The following is a 15,585-nucleotide window of genomic DNA, read 5'->3' on the forward strand; positions in this document are numbered from 1 at the left end:
AATATTCATCAGTGTTGTTTATAATAGAAAGAGAAAAGAATGGCCAAAAATGGGGGAATAATTTTTGAAAACTTCAGAACATGTACAGTTTGTGATTAAAACCATGCTTCTAAAGAGTATTTGAGTATGTACAGAAGTGCTTAATACTTTTCATATAATAAAAACAGGTTACCAATTAATAATATTGTATCAATGTTAATTTCTTAGTTTTGAAAAACAGACCTTGGTTGTTCAAGATGCTAACATTAGGAGAAGGTAGGTAAAGCTGTACTGCTGTCTTGGTAACTTTTCTGTTTACCTAAAATTATTCTAAAATAAAAGTTTTTTAAAAGTAGGTTACCAAAATACATGTGCATCAACCAGATTCTGGGCAAGTTGTATATATAGATACCTACATATGTATGTTTGCACTAGAAAAATGAATAAAAGATATATAGGAGATGTCAACAGTAACATACAGGCAGTGATGTGAGAGAGGGAGACTACTCTGTATGCAAATCCCCCAGTCGGCATCTCTCAGCCCAGGGGTGGAGGGGGTGTGGTGCACGGTAGGCTTGTGAGATCTGTCTCTCAAGACTTAGAGAACCATCTCTAATTCCTCTGCTTTTCGATCTTACTCCACATGACACATATTGAGGTGGAGCACTATGAGCAATACATGCCATGAGCCTGTCCTTGGGCTAAGAAATACAGAAGCTTCAACTGGGTGACACAAGGAAAGCCCCAGGTAGAGGTCTTAAAACCATTTCTTGCTTAGAGTGGCTCAAAGTGAAATTTGCAAGCTGAAGGGGAAATGAACAGTTTTGAGCTGCCTGCCCCTGGTAAAGTGCTCCTGGTTTGTTCTCTTTCTCCTTCTAATGGAAACAGAAAGAAATTGGCTGCACTTCATAATGAGGGACCAATCACTCTTATTCTCCTTGGGGCTTGCTGTAATAACATTAAGTATGATGAACTCTTTCCATATTCAATTCTAGTGAGTGTATGATGCGATTCCATAGGAAGTATCTTGTAATTTGGCATTAATTAATGTCAATTAATGCATGCAACTGCTAGACTTTAGAATTAATTTCATTACTTTCCCCATACAGATGTTTTCCTTGCCATAGATAATTAGGGCCCTGTGAGCTCTTCGCAGGCACCCTCACTCTTTGCAACAGTTGCTGCTTAGCATCATGCAGTTCCCACCCCTGTGAAATCTGTGATCTAGAGAAAGGCCGCCTTTCAAGGGCCAGGCTTTGAGCAGAGGGACAGGGCTTTAAACGCAGGTTCAAGGCCTGCTAGCTTGGTAAAGCTAAGCAGTGGCTGCACCTCTCTCAACGCCGATCTGTAAAACGGGAACGGGTGCGAGGCATCTTTCCAGCGGCCGTGACGAGGGAAGAGCTCAGTCATGAAAGGCAAAGAGTCTGGTGCCGGGCTAGTCTGTGCTCCAGGAAAGGAGCTGGGGCTGCTACTGAGTGATCTCTCTTTATTCACCAGTACTGCCTACTGTCTCACAGAACCGACTGTAAAGTACTCCAGATACTTCTACCTGACACAGTAGCTTTCTTCATGTTCAATGTGTGGTTCGGGTTAAAGACTTGTTTTCTTGAAGTAATGTTTTTTAATGACACCGTGAAAAATATTCTCCTTGCATAACTAATAGAGAATGGTGTGAGGCAGTGGTCAGTGGGCAGACCTGGCAAATAGCTCGGCTATGGGGAGGACATGGGAGGCGCGCGGGAGCCCAGCACATGGGGCCAGCCAGCCTGCGGCCACATTGCTCTGCAAGTGCGCCCTTCTGCTGGGGGTGATGTTCTAGGTCTCAGGTCTGTCTGCACCATGCTGTGTGACTCAGAGAAGGTCACTTACCGAGCGAGCTAGGCTTCAGATTTCTCCTCTATGTAATGAGGGTTATTAGAACTTTACAATTCAAAAAGGATGTTAAGAATCAGACTATCACTTTAACATCCGACAGGTCTTTACTATACGCATTGAAACCTGTCCGCTTCCCACCCCTGCACTAACAAATAAACCTCTGTCATGTTGGTAAATCTGTATCATCAGGGCTTCTGCAATTTCTAAACAGCACGCTCATTCCTGGCTGACACCCTATGTTCATTCAGATGGTTCCTCTGGTTTGAACTGCCCTTCCCTTGCCTGCCTCCCCATCCAAATACATCCTGGGCTTTTTTCTATGGAGTTTTTCCTGAGGCTCAGGCTGACCTCTCCCCAGAATCTCTCCAAAGATGGCAGCAGCGGCATTAACCCCCAGAACCACCAGAGCAACCCTCTCCTCCGGGCTAGGAACCATGCTAAATGAATTGCATGCTTTTTCTCTTTTAAACTTTATTAAAAAAAATTCCAGAAAGTGGTCGTTTTTACAGATGAAGAACTCCAGACTTAGGGATGAGATCTGTATAAGCTCAAATGCTAGTAAATGAAATGCATCACAGATCTCTAGGACTCTACCACTGATTTTATCATTCAACAAATATTTATTTGGCACCAAATCTTTTCATATACCTTAATATTATAAATGTTTCATTTTAAACAAAACCATAAACTCTGTAGGCAGTCACAAACACTTTGAAACTCTCCCCATCCCCCACTTATTTTCAACTTTAAGACGGGGCAGTTTTTAAAGCCCATATATCTGCATATATATCTTCCTTATGGTCTTTATGTTGTTCTATTATTTTAGAACCTTCATATTAAATGTTCCCACCCAACACACACCCAACACACACACGTCAACATGCTTGTGCTCATGTACACTTCATTACCATCAGGGTTCTGGAACCCTCTGCGGCATGTACCAGTTAGAAATTGACATCTGCAAAGCTGAGACTCCAGCTGTGGCCCCTGAAAAGACTAAGTTTAATATATTTCCGTGAAAATTATAAACTTAGGTCAAATGTTCTCCCTCAATATAATGACATTGTGGCATTGCGTTCTTCTATGAAATCTCTTGATTTTGGTCCAGGATAACTTTCTAAATGTTGTCTTTTATGGCTAGCCTTCTGACATTTAGGAGGCCATGATTACTACAGGAAAAGTTCTGAGATCATAAATTTTTTTGCCAAGCACAAGACTAGAAATTAGGGACATGAAAGAGGCCCTAAGGACATAATAATTTAATACTAATACAAAACATCACTTGCCAACTACAGTGCAGTGTGGTGAGTGTACCTTAGGAAGGATCAGGTGTGTCCCACCCCACAGGTGAGGGACACATAAATTTATACCCTTCCACAGATGGTCTACTTTGTGCCAGGACTTCTCTTCGACTGCAGCTATTTTACTTTGCATCACACACAACTGTGGACCTGTTATGCCTCCCTGGCCTACAGTACTTTGGGGGACAGAGACCACTTTACTATTCACTCTAGTGCACAGAGGGAACAATGACCTGTGTGGGGGTAGGGCGGGGACACCTGTGGAAGGCTTCGTGGAGGAGCTGAGAAAAGTCTGGAAGGCTGCTTGGAACGGTAATAGGGTGAGTGATAAGGATGACTCCAGAAAGAAGGAACACTGGTGAGAGCACAGAGGCATGAGGGGGAGGGTATGAGATGTGTCTGAGGAATGCTCCCTGTCTGTTCTGTGGGAAAACCACACTGGAAATCCAGTTTAATTGAGAAAAGACACAAAGTTATCTAGAAGGCCACACCGAAGCACATTTGTTCAAACAACTTTCCAAATGGTAGGAAAACCAGAAGGAATAAAAGCAGGAATAAAAGTCGGAAGGAGAAAGAGAGGAAGGGGAGAAATGAAAGCAGTTTGGTGCATGGGGGAAAAGCACACAGAATTTTTTCCAGGGTTTTTGGGGAAGGGGTGTACAATGTCTGCCTAGATGTGTTCACATGTTATGTGATTAATTTCGGGACAAAGAGTCAGTTCAAGGGATTGCCTCTGAGGCATGTGGGTATGGTCAATCCACTATTTCTTCACTTACTTTCTATTTTTATCACCCTCAATACCAAATATCATACTTGGAACATGACCAATGTTCAACCAAGACCCATAGGGTACAATTTCTGCCTTTCATGGTGGAATGAACAAAGATGACACATTGGCCTGTCCCATCCGTATTGCTGGCCTTCCTGCTATCCCCTGGCCCCTGCCAAGCATGGCCATACTCCGTATCATTTGCATGCGCTGTTCCATCTGTCTGGAATGCTATTCCACCAGGCTGTCTCCCTTACCTCCATAAAGACTTGGCTCAAACATCAAATGCCACCTTATCAGAGGTTCCTTCCTTGACCTCCCCTCCCCCTCAATCACTATTCCCCTTGCTCTGCTTTGTTTTACTTCCTGGAACTTAGCCCCACTTGGCATTATACACACGTTTAGAACGTCTCCCCTGACTATAAGGGAAACTGTGAGAGCAGGGCCTTTGCAGCATTCCCTCCTATCTCCCATCCGTGTTTACGACAGGATGCAGCACAGCATACAGGTCCAACAGTATCTGCTGAATGAATGAATGACAGAGCTTCCAATTCTAGCCCTGAGGCAACGGCCAAAACATTTAATCACTAAAAGCCTTGTTTTCCTCAAAGTTGAAATGAGAAAAATAATAACAGAGCCTACTTATAAGAATCGGTGCAAGTCATGCAGCTGAAAAGTACCTAGTACTACATAGCACCAGGCGAATGGGACGAATATAATGCACAGTACTAGCCTCACTGCGCTCGGGAACATACAGGACCCAGGAAGGGAATGTGCAAGTGCCAAGACCATTAGGACACTTTTTTTTTTTTTGGAAGCAGGAGTAAGAAGCATTAGGAATTTTCCAGACACTTAGAAATTGCCATCCATGTTATATGGACTAGTGCTGCTATGTCCTGGGGGATCCTGAAAACCCAGGAGAGATGCAGACCTCTGTCACTGAGTGAGGGCCAGGGGAAAACGGGCTTCTCCTGCACACTCTGTCCTCTCTTCCTGAGCATGAGAAGTAAGGGCACAGACCTCCTCCCGGCCTGCTGGGCACACAACATGCAAGGGAAGTAGCACAGAAGCGTACAAAGAGCCCACTCTGAAAGCTGCCCAGGGGGGCCCGCTCCTGCATGTTCCTGTCAGGTTTTCACGGCTGTGTGGGGAGGCCTGTGTTACCGTGTTGCATGCTTTTCTGGTTGGTTTTCAGGGCTGTCTTTAAGACTACTAAATCAGAAAGGCCAAGTTGAAATCACTAGGGGTTGAAATCAAGCGGCTTTTGCAATATGAACAATGGGGTCAGAAGGAGGCAGCCAGGAGAAAAAGCCAAGTGCAAGGTGCCCCTGCGCACCCTTGTCCCTGATGCCTGCTGTGGGCACAGGCAAGAGGGGAGAGGTGCTTGTTCAGCATGCTGGGGACTAGGAGGGTGCCATCGGAGCCTGCAGCCTCCCCGAACTGGAAACTTCTAGCCTCTTCCCAGGTCCCACCCCAGAAACTGTTCCTAAACTGACTGAAAAGAAGGTAAATAAAGGTTATGCAATGGGGGGTCAAATAATGCCAGTTGGTGGGCCAGAGCTGGGACCTTCACTGGAGTGGGAGTGGCCAGTTTGACTTTTTTTTTTTTTTTGTATAGAAATGCCAAAGTGTTCATCTTCTCCGGAACATCAAAGAGATTTGCTATCTTTTAAAGGTGCACTGATGAGGAAATACAAATAGCCAAGAAAAATAAATAAAAATACCTCATTCGTGATTAAATAAATGAGAATGAAAACAATAAGGATATAGCTCTTTGCTCATCAGATGGGTTATGTTTAAAAAATCTTTGATAACGTCTCAGGCTATTGAAGGCTTACAAACACAAGCATCCTAGCATCATCATACTGACAGCGTGCAATGATACGACCATCTCAGAGGACAATGTAACAAGGATACAATGTGTATCATTGTATATCAATGTGCACACTCTCAGACCCGGAATTTGCCTTCAATAATTTCTCTTCCCAGCAGTGCTTACTGCCTGCACAAGTCCGAATGCTTACTAACCAAATCAGTAATGTGTGTGTGTCTGTGTGTGATGTATTAGCACTATATGAAAGAGCCAAACCCCTACAGGTCTATTAATGAGAGAAGGGCTAACAAGAGCACAGCTGACTGCACAAAGTGGGTTTGTCTGTGGGTTTTTTTTTTTTTTTTTTGTAGTCATCGGTCACGAAGTGGCTACATTTACATGTACTGATATGGAAAAACTGTAACTTGCTATTGTGTTCCCCAACAGTGAATTTGGCATAATGGTTTTACAACACGAACATTTGTGAATGTGTATGTATCTGTACTCACATACATATTCACCTGTGTAAGCCCAAACAATTTCGGTAAAAATGCAGAAGAAATATAAAAAAACCCCAAAAAACATAGTACCTCTGGGGAATGGGAATGAAGGTCAAGAAGTGGATTTTACTTTTCACTTGATGCACCTGAGTATGGCTTATCCTTTTTATTGTCATTGTTGCTACTCTTGTTGTTATAAAAGTAATCTATTTCTATAGGAAGAACTGAAAGCACTCCATAGGTCACCTACTGAGGCCTGATGAGAACTGAGGTCTCCATCCCAGCCCCTCAGCATTGTACCCACGCTCCCTCTATTCAGATGTTGCTAGGCAAGCCACTCAATATGCAAGTCAATTGGAGCACTGGGAAATGGGAAGTAGAATGGGATGTCCAGTTCTCACCCAAGACCAGAATTTGTGGGAAGGTGGTTATATAAAGTTGTGACTCTCCTCTGATTTTTATTTCAGCTTGTAAAATGCTAGTCTGTGGTTCATTTCAGCAAGAGTTTTTGGACAATCATTTTCACAGTTGATTAAAGGGCCAAGGTTGTTTCTCCCCAGTGAAAGAGATTAGTCCTTGTGCAAGTTGTCACAAGGTTACTTACTCATGCAAATAGACAATGAGCCCAGTAATTGTCCCCTGTTCCCTATCCGTGTTAGCATGGATCACCACCAGTATGGAAATAGTCATGTCACTGACCAGGCCTTTCATTTCAGAAGTCAGAGGGAGGAGTGATAAAGGTCAAACCTGATACTGCAGGTTTTCTTGCAAGATGATACTTACACATGTGCATAGAGAACTCTGCATTCCTATGTAATTGCCATGTGAAGAATTCTGATCACAGTTACATTATTTTCCTCCAAAATCACATATACGTAACATGCAGTACACAATTTCAGGGAGTTAGTGAGGTTCTTAAACTTATCCATTAGCCCTCAGGACTCTGTAGACCCTATGGTTAAAGCCCTTCTTTAAGAAGACATGCTTACACAGATAAGGTTATGTATTAAGTCAACAAATGGGTCAGTCTCTGAGCTTTGTTTGTACAAAGAATCAAAATAAAATGAGATATGGCTTTACACAAAGCTTTCAATCCAGCAGTTTAGTCAACATTTTCTAACTACATACATTACATACATATACAGAAATGCACCTATATTAGGTGAATCATTAGAATAGGTTTCCTTTTTATGGTTTTAATGCACTGGGCAGCAGTTTTAATGTACTGGGTGTATAGGATGCCTGAGTGCATGCACATTCATACACGCACACGATAGTCAAACAGTAAAATCTTTGTCTCTGGGATGAGGACCTGTCAGTTTGTCCTCAGTTAAATGCAGGGGCCAATAACAAATGCCACATCCAATAAACATGTTCAAAATTTTCCAATAATAATTCCTGTGATTGATGGTAATTGAGGTTGCTCTCCCCTGCCTGCCTCCCAAGGCAGAGAGGTAATGCAAGGAAGAATAACATCCTTGTCACAGTGTAAACTACAAGACATCCAGATCCCAGAGCACAGTGGCAGAAATGTCTATGGTAGTCATAGACTGTCGCAGAGCAAGGAAAAAAAAGCTCTTTCCAGAGCTTACCTGCCCTCAGCTATGGAGCTCTGGAGACTTCAGGTGAAGTAGAAATCAATTATAAAGTGTAATCTAGGGAAATGTGAAATGAGACTAAAATTGAACTTTGAATAACTTTGTAAACCACCCTATGGGGATGAGTCAAATAAGCTATTGAGGGCTTGTTCCTGTGTCAAAATAACAGAATTCCTGAATCCATTAAAATCAGAAAGTAATCACTTATCCAAAGTCAAAATATCGTATTATTTTGGCACATACTCTACAAGATGTATAAACAATGGGTTCCACAGACTTAAATTCTGTCCTGAATACTACTGAAGGGATAGAAATACAAGAAGGATCTCAATCAGAAAATAGAGAAGTGACATACAGACATTAGAATTCCTGGAGCAACTGACCACCAGCCTGGAACCTGGGTTTAATAAATACAGTCTCCACTACATATGCTAATACCTTACTACTCTGATCTCTCTGTGCTCTTTCCTTCTCTCCTCTTCCTCTCTGTTTCTTTGCCCTGGAGTCCTGGTTACCAAGTACCTTGAGAAAAAGGAAGAGGGAGAGGAAGGAAGAGAGAGAGAGAAAAAGATAAAAAGAGGGACTGGATATGATACTGAAAAAAATCTCTTTTTTTAATACCCAGTCAGGTCAGGCATTATGCCTAGATCCTTTATTTCAATTGGTAGGTAATTTTTTTTTTCTGTTTTGTTTTGACAGGGATAACTTTTCAAATTAAATCCCTTTATTGAATTTTCACTCTTGGGTAGTTTCTGAAGATGCTGCCTTTGCAAAAAAGTAAAATAAAATAAATAAAATTAGAACTGATCTATTTCATGCCATGTGAAAGCTGAGCCCGAGATGACAGTTTGGCATTATCAACCTTCATGGCTGCAGGGAGCATAGGAATAATGTTGGGTGAAAGAAAACGTGCACATCAGGGAAAGTGACGGCCTTATTGTTTTCAGGATATGGGGTTATGTGCATTAGATGCCACAAGCCAGAAGTGGTATTATCCCCAAAAGCTTGAAAATGAAAGCAATCTGGGATGTTACCAATTCCATCCGGCGCTTCCTAAACAAGAGGTGCAGTCATGGGAGACAGACCCTAAAGCTCTTTCATTAGTTTTTCATTGTAGGACTTTGTTACTTTAAATGTGTTCCGCTGACCAGCAGCCTGGGCTTCGTCTGGGAACTTATTAGGAATGCAGACTCTTGAGCCCCTGTTGAATCAGAATCCACATTTTAACAAGATCCCTCGTTGGGCCATATTATGTTCAGATTTGAGGTGCAATGCCCTAAAATTTTCCAACTTAGTAAGTGACTTGGTCACCCTGACAATTGGTCAACTATGTATTCACTCACTCAACTAATATTTACTAAGCCCCATCTACATGTTGACAATGTGGCATGTGCTGGAGACGTGATATTGACTGAAGATGCACACGGCCCCTCCTATCCTAGAACCCAGAGGCCAATTCATTGTAATTAATCACTATGGATGGTTCAGACGTAAACATCCATTTCTACTTTTTTAGCTTTTTATTTTGAAATAATTTTAGGCTCACATAAAAGTTGCAAAAACTAGTATAGAGAGTTGCCCTGTACCCTTCTCTTGGCTTCCCCCAAAGATAACATCCAGTATAACCACAGAATGAAAGCAAATAAAATATGAAATTTGTTTAGAATGGGAGTTCAAGAAAGACTCTCCTAAGAAATGGATGCCTTCTCTGGTTCTGATATTATTCTATGGTTTTTTTGAAACTATATCTGTTAAAATAAGGAAACCGGAAAAACAAATCAAAACAAAACAGCGGCAAAAACATAATCATAACAATAACTACAAAAACACTTCAGAAATAAGAAACGGGGGCATTTCCTCATTACCTGGAAAGGAAAACACCTTGGCTGGATGAGAGATGTTGGAAATTGTTAAGACAACTCTGGATTACTAAGGACTTGAACTATTGCTGCTATGTTTCCCTAGACACAGACTCGGCTCATGGCAGATTGGGAAAACTAGTATTACTATGAACATCATGGAGAAGACGAATTACTTACGACCATCTACAGTTCTGGCCTCGAGATGCACAAGATCTGGTTCCTTATTTGACCCCATCACAGACCTAAAAAAAAAAAAAAAAAGGAGAAACAGGAAAAGGAAGACCAACATTAATGACTTCACATGTGCCTCAGAGAAACTCAGTGGAGTCCAGGGACTACTGAGGTTCACAGGATTTAAACACCACAATCCTTGGAATATATCTGCTGTATTTATTTATATAGCCTGACAGTAAAATTTCCACTTCAAATAAAAGCTATAATGAAATCTTTATTTGATGAAGGTCAGGCTACTGATGAGGATATTGCGTGTTATTAGCTCCGATCTGCAAATAAGTCCTACACATGGCCTGGATGTCCTCCTGTGACAATCTCACTAACAATATGTTAGACTTCCAAGACACACCAGGCAAATTCCAGGCAGGCTACTTTAGCTGGGTTGCTTGAAAAGTGATTTCCATAGCAAACTGATCTAATTAATTTTTTCATTTGAAATTAGCAGAACTAGGTCCCCCTATCCTACGTACTATGAACATATCATGTGACCCCACCCGATGCAGGGGCCAGTATGGCACAGAGGGACCATGCTCTGTATCGCTGAACCAGTGTGAGAGGAAAATGCAAATGCACCACACTTCACGGCAGGTGCTTGAAACCGTATGTGTAAGTAAAATAAAATAAAAGCAAAATAAAAGTCTATTTAAAATGCCTTGGAGGCACCTACTATCTAGCATAATCTTTTAGTAAGCCTTATTAAGTAGAAAATAATTATTCTGTTACCTGAGCTATAATAGATAGTCAAATGTTGAATGAAAGAAGGAAGGAAATGAACGGAGGGAGGGAGTATATAATGGTCTGTAAGCTCTTTGAAATAAGTAAATTAATCATTGTCCTAAGGGCATTCCCAGAACTCTTCTTATTTGAACTCATTTTCTGAGCTCAAAGAGTCTGAGGCATAGCTAGCTTAGTCTCTCTTCATCTTAAGAAGTCCCCTAAAGGCCCAATTATCACTGTCAGTAACTTTTTTCTGATTGATACATGGCCTGAAATTCAGAGTCTATGCTCAAAACACTAAACCCTGCTTTCTTCTCTCCGACAGCCGAAAAGTTCTAATAAGGGTTTGATAATTTTCCCCAAAGAGCCAGAGGACACACACTGGGACACTCCACATCCTTGGAATCTGAATGCGGGCAGTCGGTGATAATCTGAACCATCACTTCAGTTGCTGGTCCAGGGAGGGTGGCTCTCCATTTCTCACACTGAAGCCCCAACTGGATCCACAGGCGACCTCTTCTGACGAGGCCACAGTCAGGAGATTAAGAAAAAAAAAACAAGCTCCTTAAAAGCCTTCCAGCTAGAAATCTCAGCAGCTAACTGGTTTTTATAAATTATTAGTGGGTAGTTCCATGCTGTTCACCTCCCACTATGCTGGCTACCCTGAGTTTCTTCCTTGAAATGACTAGTACCTGTGATTCCCAGAAGGCTGGCATCGCAGAAACACAATGGTAAAAACTAGCACGCAGACCTGTCTGCTTGGCTCATGGTGAGTGTCAGTGCGAGATGAAATAAGTACCCTGCATCCAGTTGCATCTTTCCATGTGCTCATGGCCCCAAATCAATAAGAGCAGTTGTCTCTTAAGATCTTTTGTTATTTCTAAAAGAATTAACAAGATTGATAAACCCCTGGCCAGACTTATCAAAAAGAAAAGAGAGGGCGCCTGGGTGGATCAGATGGTTAAACATCTGCCTTCGGCTCAGGTTATGATCCCAGGGTCCTGGATCGAGTCCTGCATCGGGCTCCCTGCTAGGTGGGGAGCCTGCTTCTCCCTCTGCCTCTGCCTCTCTCTCTCTCTCTGACTCTCATGAAAAAATAAATAAAACATTAAAAAAAAAAAAAGAAAAGAGAAATGACCCAAATCAACAAAATCATGAATGAAAGAGGAGAGATCACAACCAACACCAAAGAAATACAAACAATTATAAGAACATATTAGGAGCAATTCTATGCCAGCAAATTAGATAACCTGGAAGAAATGGATGCATTCCTAGAGATGTATCAACTACCAAAACTGAACCAGGAAGAAACAGAAAACCTGAACAGACCTATAACCACTAAGGAAATTGAAGCAGTCATCAAAAATCTCCCAAAAAACAAAGCCCAGGGCCAGATGGCTTCCCAGGGGAATTCTACCAAACATTTCAAGAAGAATTAATACCTATTCTTCTGAAACTGTTCCAAAAAATAGAAATGGAAGGAAAACTTCCAAACTCGTTTTATGAGGCCCCCATTACCTTGATCCCCAAACCAGACAAAGACCCCATCAAAAAGGAGAATTACAGACCAATATCCCTGATGAACACGGATGCAAAAATTCTCACCAAAATACTAGCCAGTAGGATCCAACAGTACATTAAAAGGATTATTCACCAAAAAAAAAAAAAAAAAAAGGATTATTCACCACGACCAAGTGGGATTTATCCCTGGGCTGCAAAGTTGGTTCAACATCCACAAATCAATCAATGTGATACAATACATAAATAAAAGAAAGAACAAGAACCATATGATCCTCTCAATAGATGCAGAAAAAGCATTTGACAAAGTACAGCATCCTTTCTTGATCAAAACTCTTCAGAGTATAGGGATAGAGGGTACATACCTCAATATCATAAAAGCCATCTATGAAAAACCTACAGCGAATATCATTCTCAATGGGGAAAAACTGAGAGCTTTCCCCCTAAGGTCAGGAACGCGGCAGGGATGTCCACTATCACCACTGCTATTCAACCTAGTATTAGAAGTCCTAGCCACAGCAATCAGACAACAAAAAGAAATAAAAGGCATCCAAATCGGCAAAGAAGAAGTCAAACTCTCACTCTTTGCAGATGATATGATACTTTATGTGGAAAACCCAAAAGACTCCACCCCAAAACTGCTAGAACTCATACAGGAATTCAGTAAAGTGGCAGGATATAAAATCGATGCACAGAAATCAGTGGCATTCCTATACATGAACAACAAGACAGAAGAAAGAGAAATTAAGGAGTTGATCCCATTTACAATTGCATGCAAAATCCTAAGATACCTAGGAATAAATCTAACCAAAGAGGCAAAGAATCTGTACTCAGAAAACTATAAAATACTCATGAAAGTAATTGAGGAAGACACAAAGAAATGGAAAAACGTTCCATGCTCATGGATTGGAAGAACAAATACTTTGAAGATGTCAATGCTACCTAGAGCAATCTACACATTCAATGCAATCCCCATCAAAATACCACCGACTTTTTTCAAAGAAGTGGAACAAATAATCCTAAAATTTGTATGGAATCAAAAAAGACCCGAATAGCCAGAGGAATGTTGAAAAAGAAAAGCAAAGCTGGCGGCATCACAATTCTGGATTTCCAGCTCTATTACAAAGCTGTCATCACCAAGACAGTATGGTACTGGTACAAAAACAGACACATAGATCAATGGAACAGAATAGAGAGCTCAGAAATGGACCCTCAACTCTATGGTCAACTAATCTTTTTTTTTTTTTTTTTAAAGATTTTATTTATTTATTTGAGAGAGAGAGAATGAGAGAGAGAGAACACATGAGAGGAGATAGGGTCAGAGGACGAAGCAGACTCCCCGCCGAGCAGGGAGCCCGATGCGGGACTCGATCCCGGGACTCCGGGATCATGACCTGAGCCGAAGGCAGTCGCCTAACCAACTGAGCCACCCAGGCGCCCCAGGTCAACTAATCTTTGACAAAGCAGGAAAGAATGTCCAATGGAAGAAAGACAGTCTCTTCAACAAATGGTGTTGGGGAAATTGGACAGCCACATATAGAAGAATGAAACTGGACCATTTCCTTACACCACACACAAAAATAGACTCAAAATGGTTGAAAGACCTCAATGTGAGATGGGAGTCCATTAAAATCCTAAAGGACAACACAGGCAGCAACCTCTTTGACCTCAGCCACAGCAACTTCTTCCTAGAAACATCGCCAAAGGCAAGGGAAGCAAGGGCAAAAATGAACTATTGGGACCTCATCAAGATAAAAAGCTTTTGCACAGCAAAAGAAACAGTCAACAAAACCAAAAGACAACCAATAGAATGGGAGAAGATATTTGCAAATGACAAATCAGATAAAGGGCTCATATCCAAAATCTATAAAGAACTTCTTAAACTCAACACCCAAAGAACAAATGATCCAATCAAGAAATGGGCAGAAGACATGAACAGACATTTTTCCGAAGAAGACATCCAAATGGCCAACAGACACATGAAAAAGTGCTCAACATCGCTTGGCATCAAGGAAATCCAAATTAAACCCTCAATGAGATATCACCTCACACCAGTCAGAATGGCTAAAATTAACAGGTCAGGAAACGACAGATGTTGGCGGGGATGTGGAGAAAGGGGAACCCTCATACACTGTTGGTGGGAATGCAAGCTGGTGTAACCACTCTGGAAAACAGTATGGAGGTTCCTCAAAAAGTTGAAAATTGAGCTACCATATGATCTAGCAATTGCTCTACTGGATATTTATCCCAAAGATACAAATGTAGGGATCCGAAGGGGTACATGTACCCCAATGTTTATAGCAGCAATGTCCACAATAGCCAAACTGTGGAAAGAGCCAAGATGTCCATCGACAGATGAATGGATGAAGAAGAAGTGGTATATATATACAATGGAATATTATGCAGCCATCAAAAGGAATGAGATCTTGCCATTTGCAATGACGTGGATGGAACTGGAGAGTGTTATGCTGAGCGAAATAAGTCAATCAGAGAAAGACATGTATTATATGACCTCACTGATATGAGGAATTCTTAATCTCAGAAAACAAACAGAGGGTTGCTGGAGTGGTGGGGGGTGGGAGGGATGGGGTGACTCGGTGATAGACACTGGGGAGGGTATGTGCTATGGTGAGCAGTGTGAATTGTGCAAGACTGTTGAATCACAGATCCATACCTCTGAAACAAATAATGCAATACATGTGAAGAAAGAAAAAAGAAGAAGAAGATAGCAGGAGGGGAAGAATGAAGGGGGGGAATTGGAGGGGGAGATGAACCATGAGAGACGATGTACTCTGGGAAACGAACTGAGGATTCTAGAGGGGAGGGGGTGGGGGCATGGGTTGGCCTGGTGATGGGTATTAAAGAGGGCACGTTCTGCATGGAGCACTGGGTGTTATACGCAAACTATGAATCATGGAACACTACATCAAAACTAATGATGTATGGTGATTAACATAACATAATAAAAAAAAGGATTAAAAAAAGATCTTTTGTTATTTCTAAAGGCAGGAGCTATTGTTTCAAGTGATGTTTCCACCCTTATCAATTCACAAAAAGACACGGGAACAAAACAGAGTCCCTTGCTTCTCTAGAGTCTACTGTGGCTAACCAACTCCCCTTACACTGCCTAAAATTTTTTGCCCCTATCTGGAGTAAAACAATTTTAACAACAAACTAAAACTTTAAAGTCAAATCACAATGTTTCCAACAACTTTTATTGGCGGTTAGGCTCACCCCTTTTCCTGGTAGTCTGGGAGTACCTGTAGATCTGCAGTCACAGATCATAAAGAATTATCGCTGCTTTTATTTTGTGGCACTGGTAAGGGGAGCCTGGGTGGCTCAGTCATTAAGCGTCTGCCTTCAGCTCAGGTCATGATCCCAGGGTCCTGGGATCGAGCCCCACATCGGGCTCCCTGCTC

The 15,585-nt window shown here is 41.7% G+C and overlaps 1 protein-coding gene across 1 annotated transcript in view; it reads right to left on the reverse strand.

Moving 5' to 3' along the window:
* SORCS1 (sortilin related VPS10 domain containing receptor 1) overlaps positions 1-15,585 on the reverse strand; it is a 321,747-nt gene that overhangs the window by 129,579 nt on the left and 176,583 nt on the right. The window contains exon 6 of the mRNA XM_035028687.1: positions 9,875-9,939. Within this exon, the coding sequence (XP_034884578.1) occupies positions 9,875-9,939 (65 nt within the window). The remainder of the gene's footprint in view (positions 1-9,874; positions 9,940-15,585) is intronic.

The sequence above is a fragment of the Mirounga leonina genome, unplaced genomic scaffold, assembly GCF_011800145.1.
Source record: "Mirounga leonina isolate KUSES-001 unplaced genomic scaffold, KU_Mleo_1.0 Mir_114, whole genome shotgun sequence".
NCBI classification, from domain to species: Eukaryota; Metazoa; Chordata; class Mammalia; order Carnivora; family Phocidae; genus Mirounga; species Mirounga leonina.